The sequence below is a fragment of the Delphinus delphis genome, chromosome 20, assembly GCF_949987515.2.
Source record: "Delphinus delphis chromosome 20, mDelDel1.2, whole genome shotgun sequence".
In the NCBI taxonomy this organism is placed as follows: Eukaryota; Metazoa; Chordata; class Mammalia; order Artiodactyla; family Delphinidae; genus Delphinus; species Delphinus delphis.
This window is the reverse complement of record NC_082702.1, coordinates 22,917,451-22,945,302: the sequence shown is the minus strand read 5'-3', so window position 1 is coordinate 22,945,302 and position 27,852 is coordinate 22,917,451. Positions and strand designations below refer to the sequence as shown.

Here is a 27,852-nt window from a genome sequence, read left to right as displayed (position 1 = left end):
CTGTGTGCGGGCTTCTCATTGCGGTGGCTTCTCTTGTTGCGGAGCACGGATTCTAGGTGCACGGGCTTCAGTAGCTGTGGCTCGCGGGCTTCAGTAGCTGTGGTTCAAGGGCTCTAGAGCGCAGGCTCAGTAGTTGTGGCGCAGGGGCTTAGTTGCTCCGTGGCATGTGGGATCTTCCTGGACCAGGGATCGAACCTGTGTCTCCTGCATTGGCAGGCGGATTCTTTTTTTTTTTTTTTTTTTTTGCGGTACGCGGGCCTCTCACCGCTGTGGCCTCTCCCGTTGTGGAGCACAGGCTCCGGACGCGCAGGCTCAGCGGCCATGGCTCAAGGGCCCAGCCGCTCCGCGGCATGTGGGATCCTCCCGGACCGGGGCACGAACCCGTGTTCCCCGCATCGGCAGGCGGACTCTCAACCACTGCGCCACCAGGGAAGCCCCAGGCAGGCGGATTCTTAACCACTGCGCCCAGGGAAGTCCCGGAGTAATATATTTTATCTTAAAAGTAAATGATGAATTTAAAAAAACCCTAGTCTTTCATCATGGACAGTAAGTAGCACTGGTCTAAACATCTAGTCTGTGCTCCTTGAGGGCAGGCATTGCATTCTATTCTAATTTGCCTGATAGTGGGCCTTAGGCTACTATTTATTAAATAAATGGATTTTCAATCTCCAACGTTGGGTCCAGGGCGTTAATATTTAAAATCCCTACTACAATTCCTCAATGATTAGACTCGCTAACATTTACTGAAGTTTATCAAACGGCAGGATCTGTGCCAAGCGCTTTACCTCCCACCGCCTTTTTCACTCACGTTCTCCTTCCTCCGGGGGAGGGGGCGGGCTCAGCACCACGACCCGCCCTGTCTGTGCATTCGTTGGTCGAGCCTGACGCTCGTTACTGCCGAGTCCCGGCCAAACCACGCCTCCACGCCGTTCGTCTGGCCCAGAGAGGGCGTGTCCATCGTGCCGCCGGACGATCCAGTCGGTCTCCTCTCGTGAGAATCGGTACGCCCTAGAGGACCGGAGCAGCGTGGGGGGGGGGGGGCGTGTTCCGCGGTCCCTCGGAGCCCACGCACGCCGCGCCCCGCCCCCTCAGCACGCAGGCTCCGCGCGAGCTCGCGCACGCGCGCGCGCTCTTCAGAGCCTCACTCTGGCCAGCGGGGACCGACGGGCGGAGGCTGGGCTGCTGAAGTACGAGGGGCGGAGCCAGGGCCGCCGCCGCCGCCGCCGCCGCCGCCGCCGCCGCCGCCGCCGCCGCCGCCGCCGCCGCCGCCGCCGCCGCCGCCGCCGCCGCCGCCGCCGCCGCCGCCGCCGCCGCCGCCGCCGCCGCCGCGGCGCATGTCTGCAACTCGAGCCAAGAAAGTGAAAATGGCCACCAAATCATGCCCCGAGTGCGACCAACAGGTGGGCGCCTTGGGCCGGGCACCGGGCACACGGGCCGGTGGGGCGGGTGCGCGCGGGCGGGCGAATGTGACAGAAAGGCCTGCAGTGTAATGATGTTTTCCTCTTAGACTTAAGTAAATTGGTGATCTTTATGCTTTTTAATAATTTTCATAACCCCAATAGTCATTAATTTGGTCTAATTTTTAGTAGAACACTTTTAAATACTGTCTCCGTTAAAATCCTGTTTTTCTAGGTGCTCTCCTCTTCATATGCTGTATATTCTTATTAACTTTTTAAAAGATGAATTTACCTTTCTTACTTTATGTGGTTTCTTGAACTTTTAATATCTGCTTTCTAAACTAAATTCACTAGGTCATGCAATGGCTTTATGACCACTAGTGGCCTGGGGTTCAGATAGACATTCAAACTTAAAAGGGTTCAGCTATGGGGACTTCCCTGTTGGTCCAGTGGTAAAGAATCCGCCTTCCCATGCAGGGGACGAGGGTTCGATCCCTGGTCGGGGAACTAAGATCCCTCATGCCGCGGGGCAACTAAGCCTGCATGCCACAACTGTTGAGCTCTGGCGCCTCAACGAGGGAGCCCGCATGTCACAATTAGAGAGAAGCCCGCGTGCCGCAACTAGAGAGAAACACGAGGAGACTGCGCGCCATAATGGAAAGATCCTGCATGCCTCAACAAAGATCCCATGTGCTGCAACTAAGACCCAACGCAGCCAAAAAAAAAAAAGAAAAAAAAGGAAAATAAATAAAATAAATATTTTTTTTAAAAATGGGAACTCAGCTATGACAGTAAACAATGCTATGACAGTAAACAATGCATGTGATCAGCACAGCATCAGAACAGCATCAAATGACAGACCAGGTGTAAAGAAAAAAAACTATGCATGTGGTTGCAAGAGCCACCATGGCTTAGAAATTTCATGTTTCTTAGCCCATGAGCTACGCTTCCAAGGTTTTGCAGAGAATGGCAGGATTATACTGTACTTAGGGAGCCCAAAGCTGTGGCTTCTCACCAGGTGCCTTCCAGTCCAGATGCCAACAAAGGGTCATTTTTACCCTAGGCAATATTGCCTAGTAATGTAATAGAGCCGGCAGTGCAGAGCTCTTAGCACTCCGCCCTTGCTACCCGCTGTTACTCCCCCCACCCCGTTACCTGGCAACGTTACCGGGAGACCATTAATGCTGTATGGTTAGAGCAGCGTTAGAGGTCCTGCTCAGCCATTGGTCGGTGCTACAGTGGGCCCCACTCAGCCATTGGTCTGCGTCGCAGTGGGCCCCTCCCCCAAACGAGCAACTGTCAATGAGCTCCTTGTTGGCCCTTTCAGCCAACAGTCAGCAGTGCCGTGGCGTCAGGCGGAGAGTGAGGTAAGAGGCAGATCCCAGCCTCTCACCAGGCCCCCCAGCTCACCCAGCCTCGAGCCAGTGACTGAGTTGGGGGGCCCAGAAAACAGGCTGGGGGCTGTGTCCTGCAGGGCTCCAGAGCCCTTGCCAAGACCGCCCACTGGCCGGGCGCAGGCCTTGAGGGGGCGGTGAACCTCTCCCCCATACCTGCCTCTGCGACCTAATGGCAGCAGTCTGCATGTGACGCAGTTTTCGGGACCTGGCCCCCGCTGTTTGGGTGGCTTGAGGAGCCTGAGGGCCGTTTGGGTCCTGAGCGCCTGGCTCCTTAAGCAATGACAGCTGGGCAGAGTCTGGGGATCAGGTCCTGAGGGAGCCATCAACTGAGATCTGCCTTTTCAGCCAGGCCTGGGCACTGGTGGGAAGACCCACACTGGGTGCTGGACGAATGCTCTGGGGCAGGGTAACCGGTGCCCCTGGAGACACCCCCTTTTCTTAGCTAGGCCTGGACCTCGGAGGGTGAGAGTCGTGCCTTGGGACCTTCCCTTTTCTTGTCAGAATAGAGAGTAACATTTGTTTGGTAGAGATTTACAGGAACATCGTTTCCTGACCATGACCTGACCTCAGACAAAGGATCTGACACCAAGAAGTTTGCAACAACTAACAGTACCCCTCCCTCACCTTTCCTGTAAGAGGGCTTTGCTGAAAGCTTTCAGGGAGTTTGGGGTTTTTAAAGCATGAGCCACCCATCTCCTTGCATGGCCCTGCAATAAATCTTTCTCTGTTCCAAACTCCAATGTTTCGGTAGTTTGGCCTCTGTGCGTCGGGCACGTGGACTTGCGTTTTGGTAACAGTAACACTGCTGCCATTCCATCTTTATCAAGTTGATAGGGTCAGAGTGATAGAAGATTGACCAAAGGTATTTTTTCTCATGATGGAGTTTTGTTAACCCTTTATTAATGTGTCATACATAATCCAATGAAAAAAAATTTTTTACTGACTCCTATATGTATAATATTTGATTATTCTTAACCAGAAAAAGGAGTTCATTTAAAGCTCCCTCAATTAAAACCATTTGTAAGACATCTTTTATGTCAAAATGCAGACCTTAATGTGTATTTCTTTTCAAAATAATTACCTTTCCTTTTACTTGCCCTCTCTCAGCAAGAGAAATTTACTGTCTCTACTTTCTCTCAGCATTGTTTTCAGTGTACAGGTTTTGTACATATTTTGTTAAATTTATCTCTATGAATTTAATATTTTGGATGCTACTGTAATTGGAGTTGTTTTAAAATTTTCATTTTATCAGTGTTCATTAATTATATATAGGAATACAATTTTTTTTTATTGTGGTAAAAACATAAAATTCACCATGTAAACCATTTTAAGGTATATATATATATATATATATATATATATATATATGTATATATATATACACTTAAGTGGGATTAATACATTCACAATGTGGTACAGCCATCACCACTAACTAGTTCCAGAACATTTTCATCATTCCAAAAAGAGAACCTGTCTTCATTAAGCAGTCACTCCCTGATTCACCCTCCCTCTAGCCCCTAGTAACTACTAATTTGCTTTCTTTTTCAATGGACTAGTCATGCAATATGTGTCCTTTGATATCTGACTTCTTTTGTTTAGCTTATCCATGTTGTATCATATATCAGTACTTCGTTCCTTTTTATGCCCAAATGACATTCCATTGTGTGGATGTATCACATTTTGTTAGTCCATTCCTTAGTTGATGGACATTTTGGTGTTTTCCACCTTCTGGTTATTGTGAATAGTACTGCTATGAATATTCATGTACAAGTTTTTCTTTTGTGTGTGTGTGTTTAATATATTCTATTTACTACTCAATTTTTGTTTATTGGCCATACCGCGTGGCTCGCGGGATCTCAGTTCCCCAACCAGGGATTGAACCCAGGTCATGGCAGTGAAAGTGCTGACTCCTAACCAGTAGACCACCAGGGAACTCCCACAAGTTTTTGTTTTAATATCCGTCTTCATTTATTATATTCCCATGAGTGGAGCTGCATGGTCATACTGTAATTCTGTGTTTAACTTATTGAGGAATTGTCAAACTGTTGTCCACAGGAGTTGTTGCATTTTACATTCCCACCAACATTGTATGAAGGTTCTAATTTTCCCATATCCTCACCCACACTTGTTATTTTTTGTTTTTAAAAGAATTAGTATAGTTTGACACCAAAAAAAAAAAAAGAAAAGAAAATTCTCATGTTTGAAAAGCTTTAAGCTGCATTGTTGGCTCTTTATAACCATGACCAAGCCTGTCAGTTTCTCAGTGGAGAGCATGCTGGGAGGATGGAGGAGAAAAATGGACACGATGATATCTTCCTAGTTCCGGAGGGTCCTCTGGAATGTAATTTCCTAGAGCTTGTTATTAATTAATTCAACAAATATTTATTAAGCACATGCTGTGTCAGAGACTGTTCTAGTTCAGGAAGTAAAACAGTGAATAAAAGAGACAAATAGCCCTTCCTCCTGTTGGGGGGGGATTAGAATAGTCATCCTAGAGCATGTGAAGTGGGATATCATTGTGGTTTTGATTTGCATTTCCCTAATAATTAAAGGCATTAAACATCTTTTCACGTGCTTCTTTGTCATTTATATATATTCCTTGGAGAAATATCTATTCAGGTTCGTTGCCCTTTTAAAAAAAATATTTTATTTATTTATTGTCTGCATTGGATCTTCGTTGCTGCACGTGGGCTCTTCGTTATGGTACAGTCTTCTCTCTAATTGTGGCCCGCGGGCTCCAGAGCACGTGGGCTCTGTAGTTGTGCTGGTGGGCTTAGTTGCCCCGAAGCATGTGGGATCTTAGTTCCCTGACCAACCATCAAACCTGCGTCTCCTGCACCGGAAGGCGGATTCTTAACCACTGGACCATCAAGGAAGTCCCTCGTTGCCTATTTTTGAGTTGTTAATTGCGTTGTTTTTATTGTTTGAGTTCTAAGAGGTTTTGTATATCCTGGGTACTAAACCCTTATCAGATATATGATTTGCAAATATTTGCAAAAACCCATTGATAGTGCCCTTTGTTGCACAAAAGTTTTTCATTTTGATGTAGTCCAATATGTCTATTTTTTTCTTTTGTTGCTTGTGTTTTTGGTGTCATAACTAAGAAACTATTGCCAGACCCAAGGTTATAATGATTTACCCATTTTCTCATCTAAGAGTTGTATACTTTTAGTTGTTATATATATTCCTTGATTCATTTTGAGTTAATTTTTGTATATGATGTGAGGTAAGGGTTCAGCTTCATTCTTTTGTATGTGGATATCCCACTGTTGCAGCTCCTTTAGTTGAAGAGACTATTTTTCGTCGAGTGGTCTTGGCACCATTGTTGAATGTCAGTTGACAATAGATTGATGGGTGTATTTCTGGACTCTCAATTCTGCTCCATTGATCTATATGTCTGTTATGCCAGCACTACACTGTTTTGTTTAGTTTTTCTTTTCTCATGGATACACAGGCTTCTTTTAAAGACTTTTAAAAAAAAGCTGAAGTATAGCTGATTTACAATGTTGTGTTAGTTTCAGGGGTACAGCAAAGTGATTCATATACGTATATATATCCTTTTTCAGATTTTTTCCATTATATGTTATTAAAAGATATTGAATATAGTTCCCTGTGTTATACAGTAGGTCCTTGTTGTTTATTTGTTTTATATATGGTAATGTGTATCTGTTAATTCCAAACTCCTAATTTATCCCCCCTTCCCCTTTTGGTAACCATAAGTTTGTTTTCTATGTCTGTGAGTTTGTTTCTGTTTTGTAAATAAGTTCATTTTGTATCATTTTTAAAGATTCCATATATAAGTGATATCATATAGTATTTGTCTTTGTCTGACTGACTTCACTTAGTATGATAATCTCTAGGTCCATCCATGTTGCTGCAAATGGCATTATTTCATTCCTTTTTAGAATGAGTAATATTCCAGGGTGTGTGTGTATGTATATGTGTGTGTGTATATATATCACATCCTTTTTATCCATTCATCTGTTGATGGATACTTAGGTTGCTTCCATGTCTTGGCTATTGTAAATAGTGCTGCTATAAACATAGGAGTGCATGTATCTTTTCAAATAATAGTTTTGTCTAAGTATATGCCTGTAAGTGGGATTGCTGGATCATATCATAACTCTATTTTAGTTTTTGAGGAACCTCCACACTATTTTCCATAGTGGCTGCACCAATTTGCATTCCCATCAACAGTGTAAGAGGGGTCTCTTTTCTCCACACCCTCTCCAGCATTTATTTTTATTTATTTATTTATTTTTAAATAAATTTATTTTTATATATTTATTTATTTATGGCTGCGTTGGGTCTTCATTGCTACGCGCGGGCTTTCTCTAGTTGCAGCGAGCAGGGGCTACTCCTTGTTGCAGTGTGCGGGCTTCTCATTGTGGTGGCTTCTTTTGTTGTGGAGCACAGGCTCTAGGTGTATGGGCTTCAGTAGTTCTGGTGCGTGGGCTTCAGTAGTTGTGGCTTGCGGGCTCTAGAGCACAGGCTCAGTAGCTGTGGCGCATGGGCTTAGTCGCTCTGTGGTATGTGGGATTTTCCTCGACCAGGGCCCGAACCCACATCCCCTGCATTGGCAGGAGGATTCTTAACCTCTGCACCACCAGGGAAGCCCTCCAGCATTTATTATTTCTAGACTTTTTAATGATGGCTATACTGACCAGTGTGAGGTGATATCTCGTACTTTTGATTTGCATTTCTCTAATAATTAGTGATGCTGAGCATCTTTTCAGGTGCCTATTGGCCATCTGTATATCTTCTTTGGAGAAGTGTCTAGTTAGGTCTTCTGCCCATTTATTGATTGGGTTGTTTGTTTTTTTTTGATATGGAGCTGTAGGAGCTGTTTATATATTTTGGAAATTAAGCCCTTATCAGTCACATCATTTGCAAATATTTTCTCCCATTCTATAGGTCATCTTTTCATTTTGTTTACGGTTTTCTGTGCAAAAGCTTATAAGTTTGATTAGGTCCCATTTGTTTATTTTGCTTTTATTTCTATTGCCTTGGGAGACTGATCTAAGAAAGTGTTGCTATGATTTATGTCAGAGAATGTTTTGCCTATGTTCTCTTCTAGGAGTTTTATGGTGTCATGTCTTATATGTAAGTCTTTAAGCCATTTTGAGTTTATTTTTGTGTTTGGTGCGAGGGAGTGTTCTAACTTCATTGATTTACATGCAGCTGTCCGGCTTTCCCAACACTACTTGCAGAAGAGACTGTCTTTTCTACATTGTATATTCTTGTCTTCTTTGTACAAGATTAATTTTAAAGACTTTTAAACAATTGAGGTGTTATTAAATGAGTGGTTACCAGTGGGGAGAAAGAAGGGGGGGATGGGTGATATAGGGGTAGGGGATTAAGAAGTACAAACTATCATGTATAAATAAGCTACAAGGATATATTGTACAACACAGGGAATATAGCCAATATTTTATAATAACTATAAATGGAGTATAACCTTTAAAAATTTTGTATCACTGTATTATACACCTGTAGCATATAATATTGCACATCAACTATACATCAATTTTTAAAATTAAGGTATAATTATATATTATATGCATAATTATATATTAAATACATTATTATAAATTTAATATATGACTAAGGAGAAAATATTTGCAAATAATGTGACCGACAAGGGCTCAATTTCCAAAATATACAAACAGCTCATACAACTCAATAACAGCAACAACAAAAAACACAGTTGAAAAATGGGTAGGAGACCTAAATAGACATTTCTCCAAAGAAGACATACAGATGGCCAATAGGCACATGAAAAGATGCTCATCATTGCTAATTATTAGAGAAATGCAAATCAAAACTATAATGAAGTGTACCACCTCACACTGGTCCGAATGGCCATCATTAAAAAGTCTACCTGGGGTGTGCTCAGAGCACAGGGCCTGAAGAAATGGCTTCTCTGTTTACAACAAACCCAAGAGGAATCTGGGTTAATTGTGACAAGAGGCACAAAACTTGTGGCCTTCCTGTGAACAAATACCCAACACGTGTCCCCCTGCACCTCCATGTGGCTGCTGGGCAGGGCTCGATACTGGAAGGAAAGCTACAGTATTTAGTGGGGGAGTTTGCCACCTAGAGCCTATCTGGTCCACACATGGGTGGGCCATGAGTGGTCTTATAGACATAAAGGCTTTGAACCTCTCTTTTCAAGGAAAGAAAAGAAAAAGAAAAATAGATTCTGTATGCCATTCTGGAAAAGGCAAAACTATGGAAACAATAAAAAGATCAGTGGTTGCCAGGAGTTTGCGGGGAGAGGGAGATGAATACACAGAGTACAGAAGTTTTTACGAGCAGTGAAAATGCTTTGAATGACATTATAATGCTGGCTATATGTCATCATACTTTTGTCCAAACCCATAGAATGTGCAACACTATTCACTTCATAAAGTGAACCCTAAGGTGAACTGTGGACTTTGGTGATTATCTGTCAATGCAGTTCATCCTTGGTGTTAAAAAAAAAAAGGGTGCCACTCTGTTGATAATGGCTATGCGTGTGAGGGGAGAGGATATTTGGGGGAATTTCTGTACCTTCCTGTCAATTTTGTTGTAAACCTAAAACTGCTTAAGAAAAAAAAGTCCCAAAAGAATTAACACTCAGGGTAGAAGTTTTTGGCAAAACTTTTGTTTCACTTTTATATATGTATACATATTATATGGTGTGTGTTTGTTGGATTGTGATGTAAAATTTTTTTTTAGATCAAAAAAGTTTGCAGGCCACCATAGTTAAGTTATACTGGCAAATAAAAGCACAAATTAACCTCAAAAAAATAATACAAATAATAAATGCTGGAGAGGGTGTGAAGAAAAGGAAACCCTCTTAAACTGTTGCTGGGAATGTAAATTGGTGCAGCCACTACAGAAAACAGTGTGGAGGTTCCTCAAAAACTAAAAATAGAGTTACCATATGATCCAGCAAGCCCATTTCTGGGCATATACCTAGACAAAACTGTAAGTTGAAAAGATACATGCACCCCTACGTTTATAGCAGCACTATTTACAATAGCCAAGACATGGAAGCAACCCAAGTATCCATCGACAGATGAATGGCTAAAGAAGATGTGGTATATATATATATACCATGGAATATTACTCATTCTAAAAAAGAATAAAATAATGCCATCTGCAGCAACATGGATGGACCCAGAGATTATCTTACTAAGTGAAGTAAGTCAGAAGAGAAATACAAATACCATATGACATCACTTATATGTGGAATCTAAAATACAACACAAATATACATATCTACGAAAGAAAAACAGACTTACAGACATAGAGAACAAACTTTTAGTTGCCAAGGGGTAGGGGGGCTGGGGGAGGGAAGGATTGGGAGTTTGGGATTAGCAGATGCAAACTGGTATGTATACAATGGATAAACAACAAGGTCCTTCTGTAGCACAGGGAACTATATTCAATATCCTGTGATAAACCATAATGGAAGAGAATATGAGAAAGAATATATATATGTATAACTGAATCACTTTTCTATACTGCACAAATTAACATAATATTGTAAATCAACTATACTTCAATAAAATATTTTAAAAATTAAGGTATAATTGATATAATGTTATATTAGTTTTATGTATTAGTTATAGCATTATATTAGTTTCAGGTGTACAGTATAATGAATTGATGTTTGTATATATTGTGAAATGATCACACAATAAGTCTTTGTTTATTTATTTACAGCAGTTTTAGGTTCACAACAAAATTGAGAAGAGGGTACAGAGATTTCCCATATACCCTCTGCCCCCACACATGCATAGCCTCCCCCATATCAACATCCTCCACCAGACTGGTTAATTTGTTAAAATTGATAGCCCTACATTGACACATCATTGTCATCTGAAGTCCATAGTTTACATTATGCTTCACTCTTGGTGTTGTACATTCCATGTGTGGACAAAACACGTATCCACCATTACAGTATCACTGAGTATTTTCACTGCCCTAAAAATCCTCTGTGCTTTGCCTGTTCATCCCTCCCTCCCCCTCCCCCCTGGGAACCACTGATCTTTTTACCATTTCCATAGTTTTGCCTTTTCCAGAATGTCGTATAGTTGGAATCATGCAGTGTGTGACCTTTTCAGATTGGCTTCTTTCACTTAGTAATACACATTTAAGCTTCCTCCATGTCTTTTCAGGGCTGGATAGCCTTTTTTTTTTTTTTTTTTTTTAAAAAAAAACACTGAATAATATTCCATTTTCTGGAAGTTCCACAGTTTATTTATCCATTTACCTACAGAGGGACATCTTGGTTTCTTCCAAGTTTTGGCAATTATGAATTAAGCTGTTGTAAACATTGTGTGCAGGTTTTTGTGTGGATATAAGTTTTCAACTCTTTCAGGTAAATATCAAGGAGCAGGATTGCTGGATTGTAAGATAACAGTATGTTTAGTTATATAAGAAACTGCCAAACTGTCTTCCAAAGTGTCTGTGGCATTTTGCATTCCCACCAGCAATGAGAGTTCCTGTTGCTTCACATCCTTGTCAGACTTTGGTGTTGTCAGTGTTCCAGATTTTGGCCATTCTAATAAGTGTGTACTGGAATCTCATTGTTTTAGTTAGCATTTCCCTGATGACATATGATGTGGAGCATCTTTTCATATGCTTAAATGCTCTTGGTGACATGTCTTTTAAGGTCTTTGGCCCTTTAAAAAAAATTGTGTTATTTTTCTTATTGTTGAGTTGTAAGAGTTTTTTGTATATTTTGGATAGCAGTCCTTTGTCAGATATGTCTCTTGCAAATCTTTTCTCCCAGTCTGGCTTGGTCTTTTCATTTTCTTGAAAGTATATTTTGTAGAGCAGAAAATTTTAATTTTAATGAAACCCAGCTTATCAGTTCTTTCTTTCATGATCGTGCCTTTGGTATCATATGTAAAAAGTAATCACCAAACCCAAAGTCATCTAGATTTTCTCTTATGTTATCTTTTAGTTTATAGTTTTGTGTTTTACATTTAGGTCTGTGATCCATTTTGAGTTAATTTTTGTGAAGGATGTAAGATCTGTGTCTAGATTCCATTTGTTGTTGTTGTTTTCATGTGGGTGTCTAGTTGTTCTAACACCATTTGTTGAAAAGACCATCTTTGATCCATTGTATTGCCTTTGCTCCTTTGTCAAAGTTCAGTTGACTGATTTATGTGTGTCTATTTCTAGGCCCTTTATTTCTGTTCCATTGATTTATCTGTTCTTTCACCAGTATCACACTATCTTAGTTACTGTAGCTTTATAGTAAGCCTCCAACTTTGTTCTTCTCCTTACATGTTTGGTTGGCTATTCTGGGTCTTTTGTCTCTACATGTAAAGTTTAGAATCTGTTTGTCGATATCCACAAAGTAACGTGACGGGCTTTTGATTGGGATTTCATTGACTCTTTAGATCAATTGGGAAGAACTGACATCTTGACAATATTGAGTCTCTTTATCCGTGAACATGGAATATCCATATATTTTAGTTCTTTGATTTTGTTCATTATAGTTTTGTAGTTTTCCTAATATGGATCTTGTACAGTAAGTCCCCTACCTATGAACGAGTTCCATTCCAAGAGTGCGTTCTGTTCCGAGAGTGCGTTCGAAAGTCTCATTTGTTCGTTAAGTCCAACAGAGTTAGCCTAGGTACCCAACTAACGCAGTCAGCTATATAGTATTGTACTGTAATAGGTTGATAATACTTTTCACACAATAATACATAAAAAACAAACACAAAAAATAAAACATTTAAAATCTTACAGTACAGTACCTTGAAAAGTACAGTAGTGCAGTACAACAGCTGGCATACAGGGGCTTGTATTGAGTGAACAGGCGAGAAGAGTTACTGGCTGGAGGAGGGAGAGGAGGGAGGAGATGGTAGAGCTGAAGGATCATAAGCAGTAGGAGATGGAGGACAAGCTGCAAGTTCACTCATGCCTGACGGTGATGGCACAGGTTCTGGTTCTTTGCTGGATTCAATTCTATGTACCTTCTTGAAGAAACGATCCGGTGATGTCTGGGTAGTAGCTCTTTTTTCCTCGTCATAGATGACACGATAGCACTGGATAGCATTCTGAACGGCTGCTGCAACCTTTGTGTACCATTCTACATTTGGGTCCTGTGCCTCAAAAACTAACAGTGCCTCCTCAAATAAAATCCCCTTGCCGTTTCCTGCATTGTGAATCTCTTTGGTTCTTCAGTTACTTCTTCTTCCTCTTGTCTTCTTCATCCTTTCTCTCGGCCTCCAATTCCATCAGGTCTTCATTAGGAAGCTCCTTGTGTTGCTCAGCAAGGAGTTCAATGAAGTCGTCGTCTTGCAGATCTCGCTCCAGCTTCGACCTCTTTGGACTCTCATCCATCTTTTCAAACCCACGAAAATCGTGAACAAACTGTGGGCAAAGATTCTTCCAAACCTCATTCATTATGATAACCGTAACCTCATGCCAAGCAAAGTTAATGTTTTTTATGGCCTTGTAGATGTTATAGTCCTTCCAAAATTGTTGCAAGGTTGTTCCTGATTCATGTCACTCGCCTTTACTGCCTGACAAAAAGTGTGACCTAAATAATATTGCTTGAAAGTTGCTATAACTCCCTGGTCCATAGGTTGGGTGAGCGACATAGTATTTAGTGGCAGATGCACTACTTCGACGTTAGGATAAAAGTTGTCCATGAATGGGGGTTGGCCAGGAGCATTGTCAAGCAGCAAAAGAATGTTGAATGGGATGTCCTTCTCCAAGCAACATTTCACTACCTCCTGGATAAAGTGGTGGAAAAACCAGTCGTGGAAAATGGCCTGTGTAACCCAGGCTTTGGGGATACTCTTATCACACAACAGGAAGAGAGCCCTTGGCTATGTTTTTAAGGGCTCTTGGGTTCTCTGAATGATAAACTAAGAGAGGCTTCAGCTTCATATCACCAGAAGCATTGCCACCAAACAACAGAATTAGTGTATCCTTTGTTGCTTTATAGCCTGGCATCAACTTTTCCTTCTTACTGATGTAACTTTGTTCTGGCATCCTCTTCCAGTACAGTCCTGTCTCATCCACGTTAAAAAGCTCCTCGGGTAAATATGCGCCTTCATCCATAATTTCTCAAAGCATTTCAGGAAGTTCCTGGGCAGCTACTGTATCTGCACTCGCTGCCTCACCACTTACTTTTATGTGCAGTGAAGGTTGGTTCTAGCCTTGAACTGATGAAACCAGTCATGGCTGACATTAAAAGATGTGCCCTCTCGCAGTGGTTGAGAGTCCGCCTGCCGATGCAGGGTACACGGGTTCGTGCCCCGGCCCGGGAAGATCCCACATGCCGCGGAGCGGCTGGGCCCGTGAGCCATGGCCACTGAGCCTGCGCGTCCCGAGCCTGTGCCCCGCAACGGGAGAGGCCACAACAGTGAGAGGCCCGCGTACCGCAAAAAAAAAAAAAAACTAAAAAAGATGTGCCCTCTGATTCTTCACTGTGTTTTTTCTTCAAGTCTTCATAAAGCCTTTTAGCTTTCTCTTGAACCAACATTAAGCTGAGTGGGACTTGACACTGATGCAGATCCTGCATCCACACACTGAGAAATTTCTGCATCTCCTCTATCACTTTTCCGTGCTTCTTCAATATTACTGTTGACATCACTGGCACAGCAGACTTCACATGTTCCATGATCTTGTCCTTGTTCTTTAGAATCATTGATGGTTGAACAATTCATGTTATAAGAATGAGCAACGTTTACCATCTTACTGCCTCGCTCCATTCTCAATTATTTTCACTTTTGTTTCCATCATTATTGCTTGATGCTTCTTAGCAGTACCAGCTACATCACTGCTGCTTTTACACTTGCTTCTGGACATCCTGGGCTTGAAATAAAGATCCTGTACTCCTGTACTCTATACAGGACTGTAAAGTACACAAAAGCACAACCACTTGTAGAGGATGCACGCATGTGACAATGTATGCCAGACAGTTGAACTAACTTACATGATTGGACATGTGAATGCACGTTCACGTCTTTGAAAGTTTGCAACTTGAAGGTTCGTACGTAGGGGACTTACTGTACATATTTTATTAGGTTTATACTTAATGAATTGTATTTTTTTGCCATGCTAATTATAAATGGTATTGTGCTTTTAATTTCAAATTCCATTTGTTTATTCCTGGGATATAGGAAGGCAGTTGGCTGTTTTGCATTAACCTTGTGTCCTGTAATCTTGTTACAGTAGCTTATTTCAAGAGATTTTTGGTTGATTCATTTGGATTTCTACATAGACAATCATGTCATCTGCAAAAAAGACAATTTTATTTATTCCTTCGTAATCAGTATGCCCTTTATTTCCTTTTCTTGTCTTATTGCATTAGCTGGGACTTCCAGTATGATGTTGAAAAGGAGTGGTGAGAGGGGACATCCTTGTCTTGTTCCTGATCTTAGTGAGAATGCTTCTTGGTTCCCACCATTAAGTATTATATTACCTGTAGGTTTTTTGTAGATATCTACTATAAAGTTGAGGAAGTTCCCCTCTATTCCTTGTTTACAGAAAGCATTTATCATGAATGGGAGTTGGATTTTTGTTAAATGTGTTTTCTGCATCTAAAGACATACCTTGTTTTATTGCACTTTATTGTACAATACTTTGCAGATACTGCATTTTTTACACAGTGAAGGTTTGCAGCAGCCCTGTGTTGAGCAAGTCTATCAGTGCCATTTTTCCAACAGCATTATTTTTTAATTAAGGTGTATACATTGTTTTTGTAGACATAATGGTATTACACACTTACTAAACTACAGTATAGTGTAAGCATTACTTTTATACACACTGGGAAACCAAAAAATTCATTTAACTCACTTTATTGTTATAGTCACTTTATTGTAGTAATCTAGAACTAAATCTGCACTATCTCAGAGGTATGCCTATATTGATATGATTGTGTGATTTTTCTGTAGTCTGTTGATGTGATAGATTACATTATTTGATTTTTGAGTGTTGAACCAGCCTTCATACCTGAGATAAATCCCTCTTGGTTGTGGTATATGATAAGTTTTTTATATATTGTTGGATTCCATTTGCTAATATTTTGATTTTTCTCTATGGCCTGTTTTCTTTTTCATTGATTTCCTCTTTTATTATTTCCTTCCTTCTACTTGATTTTAATTTACTCTTATTTTTCCAGCTTCATGAAGAATATTAATTTTAGACCTTTCTTTTCTAATATAAGCTTTTAAAGTTACAAATTTATCTCTGGACACTGGCTAACCACATCCCACAAGTTTCGATATGTTGGGTTTTCATTATCATTTAGCTTATAATATTTTCTAATATCCCTTTTGATTTCTTCTTTGACCTGTGGGGTTTTTGTTGTTGTTGTTGTTGTTTTTAAAGAGTAAATTCCAGTTATTTGGGGTTTCCTAGATATCTTATTTTTATTGATTTTCAGTTTAATTCTTTTGTGGTCATATGACATCTCTTGAAGATTTCAGTCTTTTAAAATCTGTAAGAATTGTTTTATGGCCCATTATATAGTCCACCTTTTTGAGTGTTCCTTGTGTACTTAAAAGGAGTATACATTCTTTCTGCTGTTGGGTGTAATATTCTATAAATTTCTATTTTGTTAAGGTGGTTGATATTGTTATGCAGATATCTTTGCTAAATTTTTTTTGTCTAGTTCTATAAATTACTGAGAGAAGTGTGCTAGAAATATCCAGTTATGATTGTGGATTTGACTGCTTCTCTTTTTAGTTCTCCCCATGTTTGTTTCATATATTTTGAAGCTCTACCATTAAGCACTTATACATTTATAATTTTGTATCTTCCTAATGTTTTGACCTTTCTGTTATTAAATGTCTCTCTTTGTCTCCAGTAAATGCTGCTTACCTTGAAATTTGCTTTGTCTGATTTTATTGCAGTCAGTTTAACCTTCTTATACTTGTTGTTCGCATGGTTGAGTAGGAAAAACTCACTTCTTCCTCTCCTTTACTCTCCCGTTACTACCACACTCACAACACTTCTGACAGCAGATGTGTAGGGGGTTTTCCTATACTAAGCAATTCTCTGTGACACCAGCTGGATGTCCTACAGTTTAACTCAGTTCTGACACTATCTACCTGGAGTTGCAAGTATTAGGTCCCCAGGTTATCCACGACTTCTGTCCGACTTGGCTACAAATCAGAGGTTCCTATGACCTCCACCCCCTTGGATTAGATTATTTCCTAGACCAGCTCACAAAACTCAGGGAAACACTGTGTAATAAAGGATATGATAAAGGATACAGAAGAACAGCCAGATGAAGAGATACATAGGGCAAGGTGTAGGAGGGGCCTGAGCACAGGAACTTTTATCTCCATAGAGTTAGGATGTATCACTCTCCCAGTACTTAGATATGTTGACCAAACTGGAAGATCTCTGAACCCCGTACTTTTGGGATTTTTATGGAGGCTTCATCACATAGACATGATGGATCATTGACTCCATCTGGAGAATTGGGGGTTGGGCTGAAAATTCCAAATTTCTAATTCCAAATTTCTAATCATGGCTTGGTCTTTCACCTCATTAGAACAAAAGACACTGCTATCACCCAGGAAATTCCAAGGGATTTAGGAACTCTGTATTAGGAACTGGGATCAATGACCAAATATTAGAACAAAACATGTTCCTAATGTTCTTATCACATAGGAAATTACGAGGGTTTTAGAAACTCCCTGCCAGGAACTGGTAAGGCAGGGTGGGGTAGACCAATATATTTTTTCTATTATCTTACAGTGGTGTATCTTTTTTCTTACTTTTTCCCTTTAACCTGTTAGTGTCTTTGTATTTAAAGTGTATTTCTTTGTATTTAAAGTAAACAGCTTAGTGTTGGTTTTGCTTTGTTATCCATCTGACAATGTCTGCCCTTTGATTGGAGAATTAATCCATTCACATATGATGTAACTTATATGTTTGGATTTAATTTTGTTTTTTGCTGTTTGTTTTCTGTCTCATCAGCTTTTTATTCTTCTGTTTCTCTTTTTCTCCCTCTTTTGTCGTAATTACATGCTATTGGTACTATGTTTTAATTTCTCTATTGGCCTTTTACCTTTATTTGTTTGCTTTTGTGTGTGTGTGTGTGTGTGTGTGTGTGTGTGTGTGTGTGTGTGTGTGTGATTGCTCTAGGAATTACGTTATGCAGCTCTAACTTATCACAGTCTAGAGGCAATATTGGATTAGTTCAGGAAAAATACAGGAATTTTGCAACCATCTAGTTCCCTTTACTTCTCCTAGCCTTTGTGCTATAATTAGAGTGATCAGCTTATCTCCTGATAAGTTTTATTTCCTAGTTTTAGCACTGAAAGTTCTGTGTCTGGGCAACTCCCTCAGTCCTGGGCAAATTGGAAAGGTTGGTCATTTTTGCTATTGTTATCATCTTTGTTACATCTATAAATGTTATAAACTCAACAATGCGATGTTGTACTTTTTGCTTTAAGTCAGAGGTGGGCAAAATATGGCTCTCAGGCAAAAATATGGCTTCCACACCAAATCTGGCTCCTGGCCTGTTTTTGTAGGAAGAGTTACTAAGAAAAAGGAAAAAGAAAAATATGAGACACGAACAGTTATATGACCCATAAGCCAAAAATATTTACTAATCTGTGCAAAAAAAGTCTGCTGATGCCTTCCTTAACTAACCATATATGTCTTTAAAAGAAAATGATAGAAAAAATATATACACATATACTTATTTTAAATATGAGTAATTTGTAAAAACTGGAGAGCCCCCCCTTTTTTTAAAGGAGATTTTAGTACGTTGTTTGGGGAGCAATCTTGTGGATCAACCCAATCTGTATTCTGTTTTATACAAATATGGTTTATGGACAGTGGTGGAAATGTGATCAGAGAAAGATTAAACAAGAGAAATATAGTTGATGTTGTTCCAGTGCCAATAAACACTGCCAGTATATAGTATAAAAAGGATTTGGTGAGATTTTCCAAAGTAAGGAAAACCTATTTAAACTCTAATTCTTAGCTTAAAATTAAATTTATTATGTTCTGACATAACTGACTTGAGTAATTTTACTTTGGAAGAAAATATTTCAATATTTAAAACATTTTCATTTGTTCTGATTAATTGAGTAAAAGTTTAGGTTTACATTGTATGCGTAATATCTTCCAGTTTCTTCAGGTCAGAAACTATTGTAAATCCTGATCTGTTTCACCTGGCAGGAAATAATCTTTCAGGACAAAAAAAAAGCTTATTTTTTAATATGCTGGCTTAAAGGTGAAAAGAAAACCTAAGGACAACTAGAAGTTTTTGTCATTATAAGAGCTCAGTTTCATGTGGAGAGAGCTGATTATGCTACATACATTCTTTTGAATGTAACAAATATTATGTCCATTGAAGCACATTGTTTCAATTTTTAATGTAAATTCTTAAGGGAATATTCATGAGGATTTAATCAAACTTGTTGATGATTTTTTTAAAATATTTATTTATTTATTTGGCTGCGCCGGGTCTTAGTTGCCACGTGCAGGATCTTCGTTGTGCCGTGCGGGATCTTTGTTGTGCCGTGCGGGATCTTTGTTGTGCCGTGCGGGATCTAGTTCCCTGACCGGGGATCAAACCCAGGCCCCCTGCATTGGGAGCACAGAGTCTTAACCACTGGACCACCAGGGAAGTCCCTCAAACTTGTTGATTCTTTTTTTTTTTTTTTTTTTTTTGCGGTACGCGGGCCTCTCACTGTTGTGGCCTCTCCCGTTGCGGAGCACAGGCTCCGGACGCGCAGGCTCAGCAGCCATGGCTCACGGGCCCAGCCGCTCCACGGCATGTAGGATCTTCCCGGACCGGGGCACGAACCCGTGTCCCCCGCATCGGCAGGCGGACTCTCAACCACTGCGCCACCAGGGAAGCCCATGTTGATTCTTAAATGTGCTATTTCCTCTTAGTAAAAAACTAAAGAAAGTAATATGTTATAGTTGAGGTTTTCTAAGTTTTTAAAGGTGAAGTTTTGTTTTCTAAACTTGATTAAGAAACAATTCTTTAAGATATAAGCTAAAAAAATCGGAAACCAGAAAGCCATGTTTTGTTTCTTACTCTTTTTTTGACTACACAACAAATAAGAATATTAGAATATTGCATATGAGTACTATGATGATTCTACAATACCTGAAGTATATCATATTAAGTTTTTATATGTATTTTATACATAATATGTAAAATCTTTAAAGTTTGAAGGAATTTTTCCATTTGAATATATTATCCTTTAAAAAAATTTAGAAACATAGTTATAGAAATACTATAAAAAGGAAAGAGGTAGAATATTTCAGTTTCTTTGTAAAATTCTCTGCAGACCTGTATTAAAAATGTAGTTCAGAATCATCTAAACCAGTAGTCCTGAACCAGGAGTGATTGTGTTTCCCTGGGGACATTCAGCAAAATCTGGAGACATTTTTGGTTGTCACAATTGGATGGGAAGTGCTACTGACATCTACTGGGAAGAGGCCAGGGATGCTGATAAACATTCTACTATGCAGAGGACAGCTCATCACAGCAAGTTATTGGTCACAAACAAAATAGTGCCAAAGTTGAGAAATATCCATCAACATCATTTATGCTTTTCATTTCCAAGGTGTGTCGCATCTATTATTCATATAACTCAGAGTTGGCCAAGTCAACTTGGTTATGAGTGTATAGTATTCAAAATTATTGTTAGCCTTCTAGCATTTAAAAAATTTTTAATCTACATAACATAAAATTTACCATTTTAACCATTTTTAAGTGTACAGGTCAATGGCATTAAGTACATTCACAGTGTTGTATAAGTATCACCGCCAACCGTCTCCAGAACTTTTCTTTTTTTTTTTTTTTAAACATCTTTATTGGAGTATAATTGCTTTACAATGGTGTGTTAGTTTCTGCTTCATAACAAAGTGAATCAGTTATACATATACATATGTTCCCATATCTCTTGCGTCTCCCTCCCTCCCACCCCCCCATCCCACCCCTCCAGGCAGTCACAAAGCACCGAGCTGATCTCCCTGTGCTATGCAGCTGCTTCCCACTAGCTATCTACCTTACGTTTGGTAGTGTATATATGTCCATGCCTCTCTCTCGCTTTGTCACAGCTTACCGTTCCGCCTCCCCATATCCTCAAGTCCGTTCTCTAGTAGGTCTGTGTCTTTATTCCTGTCTTACCCCTAGGTTCTTCATGACTTTTTTTTTTCTTAAATTCCATATATATGTGTTAGCATACAGTATTTGTCTTTCTCTTTCTGACTTACTTCACTCTGTATGACAGACTCTAGATCTATCCACCTCATTACAAATAGCTCAATTTCGTTTCTTTCTCTAGTAGGTGTCTTTATTCCCATCTTACCCCTAGGTTCTTCATGACCTTTTTTTTTTCTTAGAACTTTTCTTATTTTTCCAACCTGAAACTCTGTACCCTTAAACAATAACTCCCCATTCCCCACTCCCCCCAGCCCCTGGTAACCTCTGTTCTACTTTCTGTCTATGAATTTGTCTATTCTAGTTACCTCATATAAGGGAAATCATAAAATATTTGTTCTGTTTAGTATTTTTTGTGTATATGTTGTTTTAATTATTACCTTAGGGTTTTTTGGTGTGTGTTTGTATGTTTTTTGTTTTCTTATAAAGCAGATTTTTTTTTTAATTTGGAGAATGTTTTATTTGACACAGAGCAATCCCATTATGAATTATATGTCTGCTGACAGTGATTTTCAGTTCTCTTTGTAATAAAGGATTGGAATGATTTACTTATAATGTGGTTATTTTATAGCTCCTTTGAATCTAGGAAACAAAATAAAACAAGGACTTTTTCCTTGTTGTTTGTTTCCAGTTTTACTTAGAAAAATGTAAAAACAATCTACATTCAAGGAATTAATTGATGTAGTGTTCCCACAAATGATATTATTAGCAAGTGATACTTTGAATTAAAAGAAGATCCTGGAAATGCAGTGTTACAGCAAGTCATTAATATTTTTAATACAGAGTACAAATTGTAGTGTAATTAACTCTTGGATTAATAGTATCCAACTTGTCCAACCCATTTTACAGTTGTTTCTAGAGGAAGCTCTTTTTATAAATGAATTTGGTGGAGGTAGTAGTTGCTTGTTGTTGTTGTCTTGGAAGATGATAATTAGCTCAGTTGCAGGAATGTTACATTAAACATTTTCATTAAGTAATGGAAATCAACCTATTAATTGAATGTGAGTGTTTGTGTATCATTTCTCATTTAACCAAAACAGTCTTTGCTAGTTCTGAGTGAAGGCATATATGACTTTCTTGGTGATATGTTTAATTTTGAATAAATGAATTGATACCTTTGAATTTGATTTGAACAAAGATGTAAACTGAAAAAATGACAAACATACCTATCTCTACTATATTTTCCTCTTTTCAAAAATTAACATTTTTATTTGTGATTAGAAAGAACCACATGATATACTTAATAAAGTATGGACTTGGATGTATCTGGAGTAACAGTTGTGATTTAGAAGTCAGTTATCAAAGTTTTTTTCCTCTTAAATACAAGCTAGAGATCTGCTTTTTCAGTATTTTTACTGAAGAAAAAGAATTCTACCAGAATTTTAGTTAGCTTAGTGTTAATTAGTTTAGATAAAATGTTTATATTCTAGAGTATGAGGCATCTTAAAAATACATGAATGTAAAGCACTACAGCTAACCTTTATGCAAGAAAAACGGTAGAATAGACTTATTTACATATGGAATTACAGTTTTCTGTCTGAACTTATTCTTGCTGGTATTTAAAAATCATTTCTGGTTTTTGGTGAATAATTCTTAATTCAAGGATCATCATTAGTGAGATCTTGGGGGCAGTGTCTCTTCAAAAGCTTTTTTTTTTTTTGCCAGGGATTGAAGTGCTAAAATATGATGAAATGCCTGAATAAGATCATGGTGGATTGTATCATATCAATATCCTGGTATTATACTCTACTTTTACAGAATCTTACTGTTGGGGGAAACTAGACAAAGTATATAAGGGCTCTCTCTGTAGTATTTCCTATAACTGCATGTGAATCTATAATTTCCTTTAAACAAGAAGCAATATGATGAAAGACCAGATTTATTTTCCCACCTGAAGAAACCATAAAAAGCAGATGAGGGCTTCCCTGGTGGCACAGTGGTTGAGAGTCCGCCTGCCGATGCAGGGGACATGGGTTCGTGCCCCGGTCTGGGAAGATCCCACATGCCGCGGAGCACCTAGGCCCGTGAGCCATGGCCGCTGAGCCTGTGCTCTGCAACGGGAGAGGCCACAACAGTGAGAGGCCCGCGTACCGCAAAAAAAAAAAAAAACAAAAACAAAGAAATAGCTGTTGACTCTTTCACCAGTGTTCAAATAAGCCTAACATCTTTTGGGCTCTTGAAGACAACATATTCCTCATTTACAAATTTTACTTAAGCCCATTTATGCTATTCTTACAGATACCTTGAATGGAGACCCTATAACAAAATGCTCTAGAATTTGCCCAAATTGCAAAATACAGGCAGTCACATTAGTGCCCCAAAGACCTTCACTGTAGAGGCTTTAGCAACCTCTTTCTACACCTCCTGAAGTCTCTAGGCTACCCATTATGGCCATAAATTGTAAGCTTTTGATGCAAGAAACTGTTCTCCTTGATCCCATGCTATACACCATTAGCAGTAATTGCTGGTTACATACTGATTTTCCTGGAAATTAGAGGCTTTTATAGGCACTGAGCCCATGATGCTCCCTCCTTAGCTGCCTATTATGCCTTGGGTCATGGAAGTGGTACCCTGTAAACTCAGTACCTCATCAAGGCCTCCTTGCCAAAACAAAAGTAAACCTGAGCTCTCTGGCATACCCCACCTATAGGAGGGGTTGGTCTCTCTTGTCCTCAGTCCTTTGCCAGATGCCATAATGCTGGAGGATGTCACCCCTCTACTGGACCCTTTAGATACTTGGGGAGCCCCTTGGGATCAACTGAGTGAATACTAAAGGGAATTTGTACAGTGTTGGATGGCATCACAGTTGATGGAGCACATGGGAAAGTTGTTGCTGTTAATTCCTTAAGCAGGATGTTCCTGATCAAGGACAGGATCCAGGGGTCAGCACTACTGGCCAAACTTCACGTAATTATCTTAGCACTAGATGCTCTGGCCAACAGTTAGTTCTCTCCACATTTTTACTGACTTGGGCCACAGCCAGTAGTTTGGCTGTCTGGTCTTGCCAGTGGCAGCAATAACTCCTTACCCAAGGTTGCCCCTTTGGGTAGAAAGACTTCTGGGAATCTCTTGCCTCACAAGACACCTAATATTAACCAAACATTTCTCTGCACATGCTAAAGCCACAATACAAGGCCTCACTAAGACATTCCTTATTCCTTCTGGAGTTCCATACATTATCCATAGTGACCAAGGCACTCATTTCACTTCTCAAAATACACAATGCTGAGCTGCTGAACAAGGCATTCGGTGGAACTCTCCCCTTCTTTACTAGTCTCAAGCTACCAACCTCATATAGTGCCAAAATGGCTTAATTAAACAAGTTCACATTCAATTAAGTAAAATGTCATCAGTTAAACATCAGTAGTGAATTGTAATAAAATGCCCAACTCCGCTTTTGATATTTGATTGTTAACAGCTTTGAAGCCCCAGCACTTCTTTCCCCTTCTGTCCCACATCTGGGGAAATTGATAAGAAAGCTCAGGTACTCTCTTCTTTAATGCCAGCAGAAAGTTCAAACCGTGTAAGCCACAGCTTCTCACATACAGGAACCCTCACCCCAGTCCTTTTCCCTAACTACAATAAAAACAGAGCCAATCTCCTTTCTCTGCTCTCAAGCCATTTTGGACCTCCTTGGGAGCCTTCCCTGTAAAAAGCCTTCCCTTCCCCAAAAAGCCTCATTATGAAAGCCTTTACATACCCTCCAGGTGCATGGGTGGTATCATCAGGGTCAACATCTGAACCAAATTTTGGATAGGAGGTCCATTCGTCTCTGTAGGGTGAGCACAGTGGTAGAGAAAGGATATTTTTTTTCAACAAATGGTGCTGGAACAATTGGATATGCATATGCAAAAACCCAAAAAACAAAACTTTTTTCCCACTTGTTTTTATTGTGGTAAGATACACGACATAAAATTTATCTTGACCATTTTTAAGTATACATTTTAATTTAATTAAATTTTAAACTATGAATCTTCTAGAAAATGGTAAAAAATCTTTGTGAACATGTTAGGCAAATGTTCGTTAATTACACACCAAAAGCATGATCCATAAAAGAAAAAAATGATAAATCCGACTTCATCAAAATTAAAAGTTCTGCTCTTTGAAAGCCACTGATAAGAGGACTTGTATCCGGAATAGGTAAAGGACTCTCAATGCTCAATAATAAGAAAACAATCTAATTAAAACATGGGCAAAAATTTGAATAGACACTTCACCAAAGTAGACATATAGATGACAATAAGCACATGAAAAAATGTTCAACATCATTAGTCATGAGGGATATTACCACAATGAGATCCCACTACCCCACTAGAATGGCTAAAATTAAAAACTGAACCCACCAAGTGTTGCTGAGGATGTGGAGGAACTAGAACTCTCTTATACACTGCTGGTGAGGATGTAAAATAGTACAACCACTTTGGAAAATAGTTTGGCAGTTTTCTTAGAAAGTTAAACACTTACCTACTATATAATCCAGCCAGTAGCTATTTATCCAAGAGGAAAGAAAGTGTATGTCTATACAAAGCCTTGTATTTGCTACATACATAGCAGCTTTGTTTGTAATAGCTAAAAACTGGAAATACTCCATATGTACATCAGCAAGTTGATGGATAAACAAACTGTGGTATATCCTTACATGGAATAGTATTTAGCAATTAACTTATTACATGCAACAATGTGGACAAATCTCAAAATAATTTTGCTGAATGAAAGAGGGTAAACAAAAAAAAAGAGCATGTACTTATGATTCCACTTACATAAAACTAGAAAATTCAAACTAATCCATAGTAACAGAAAGCTGATCAGTAGTTGCCTGGGGATTTTGAGGGGGGGATGTTAAGAGGGAAGGGTAGGAGGGGGGATTACAAAGGGGCATGAGGAAACTTTTGGGTCTTATGGATATATTCACTATCCTGATTGTGGTGATAGTTTCATGGGCATGTACACATATCAAAACATATCAAATTGTACATTTTAAATATATGTAGTTTATTGTATATTATACCTTAGTGAAGTTGTTAAATGAAATAATAGTTTTTTCACTTAAAAAATATGTAAAAATCATGGACTACTTCAGGTAGTAAAGAAATTTAGAAAAGAAACAGAAACCTTCAGGGCTTATGGGATTTGTTCAAGGTCTTTCCTCAAGCAGAGAATAGGAGAACCTATGTCTCAACACCTTTTCTGTAGTCTTCCATGTTCCTTTCCCTCAAACTGGCTATTGTGAATGGTCCTTTTGCTGTAATTGGCACTGACCCTCTTCCCCTCTCATGTTTGAATTCTTAGACTTATTTTCAGTTCTGTTTTATTATCAGTAATCTATTCGTGTCTAAGTCTTTTTCCTTCCTCCCTTTGAAATCTCTGTCAAATGTTTTTTTTTTAATACTTTCTCTCTGCCAGCACTGCAGAACGGGCTGTTGTTGTAGAATGGGCCAAGAGCCTCTCATTCTGGGATAAATGTAATATTTTTCTAATTAATCCCTTTTTTCTCATCTAATCCATGTTGTAACTATTCTGAGATTGACATTTTAGGAAATGAATTTTGTACTTCACATTCTTCCCTTGGCCATTTACATATTGAATATTTACTATATGTGTGGAACTGTAAAGGAGAATGGGAAGGAAGTGATTCTTATCTCAAATAATTTTTGAGGAGTTGGAGTTTAAATATAAATGTGATTTCTACCTTCAAGTTACTATTGTTTAGTTGAAGAGACCACATAAACACTTGAGAAGTTTAATAAATAGTAAAATAATAATATTTTTTTTCCATTTTTTTTCCCCTCCAGGTACCTGTTGCATGTAAATCTTGTCCCTGTGGTTATGTATTTATTAATAGGAAACTTCTAAAAATAAAACACTCAGAGAAATCATCAACTTTTACAGGTAACCGTGAGAGTTTACCACCTTTTCATCTTTTATGTATCTATTATATAAATTTAAAATTAATTTTTGTGAGTTAAAATTTTTTTTGCTGGTTAAGTTATAATATTAAAGTCTGTTGAAGTACACCTTTGGCTTTTATTGATACAGTATATCAATTTATGATGATTTGTTCTTTATCCAGTTTAAATGTTAACTACTTCACAATACTGATAAACTTTGTAACAAATTTTAGTGAGAATTTTAAATTGAAAATGTTAACTGGAAGAAAGAGAACTTTGGTTTTATTATTAATATAATTTTTTAAAGTACCAGTTATTTTGTTCCATTTACTGATTTAGACTATCTAAAAACTTGCTGATTTTAATTTTGAGTTTATAGCTTTCTCTTTAAAGTTGACAAATCTAGATTTATTCAATAAATGTATTCAGAGAAGGTGGGTTTTCGTTATTCTTTTCTTTTTCTGTGATAAGATCACATTTCTAACAGTGAACCCCAAATGGGAGTAGATTTATCATAAAATTTATTGTGGCTAACATGTGCCAGGTACTATGTATCTTGGGCATACAGCAATAAATCTACTCCCAAAACAGGTTCAGTGCTATCACAGTAGAGGAAAATATATATAGGAATATACATATGGAATATATAGGAAAAATAGCAGCTAGTAATATAAGTGCTAGGTAGGAAATTAAAATAAGAAACTGTTTTGGAGGATGACTGGAAGGTGACTTTTGCTTGAGTAGTCAGGGGATGCATCTCTGAGGAAGTAATATTTTAGCTAAGATCTGAATAGATGAAGGGGCTAAACAAAAAAACCAGGGAAAAGCAGAGGGAAAAAGCAAAGGTAAAAGTTCTAAGGCTAGATTTATTCCAGGAGTGCAAAGTTGGTACTATGGGGGAGGAGAAATTTCGCCTCCTTCCCCTCTTTGTTCTTTTGTCTGGCAATTAAAATGATATAAGGCAGATTAATGGGAGAAAATCAAGTTTATTACATGTGCATGGGAAC

General features: G+C 38.9%; 1 protein-coding gene and 1 non-coding gene across 2 annotated transcripts in view; both read left to right on the top strand.

The window, feature by feature from the left end:
• The first annotated feature begins 539 nt into the window (after window positions 1-539).
• The window catches only part of LOC132417156 (uncharacterized), a 39,131-nt gene continuing 11,818 nt past the window's right edge, over window positions 540-27,852 (top strand). The window contains exons 1-3 of the mRNA XM_060000807.2: window positions 540-546; window positions 1,093-1,400; window positions 26,750-26,846. Coding sequence (XP_059856790.2) covers window positions 540-546; window positions 1,093-1,400; window positions 26,750-26,846 — 412 coding nt within the window. The remainder of the gene's footprint in view (window positions 547-1,092; window positions 1,401-26,749; window positions 26,847-27,852) is intronic.
• Window positions 8,678-8,807, top strand: LOC132417364 (small nucleolar RNA SNORA11). The gene has a single exon (XR_009517805.1). It is a non-coding gene; the product is annotated as a small nucleolar RNA SNORA11 (small nucleolar RNA).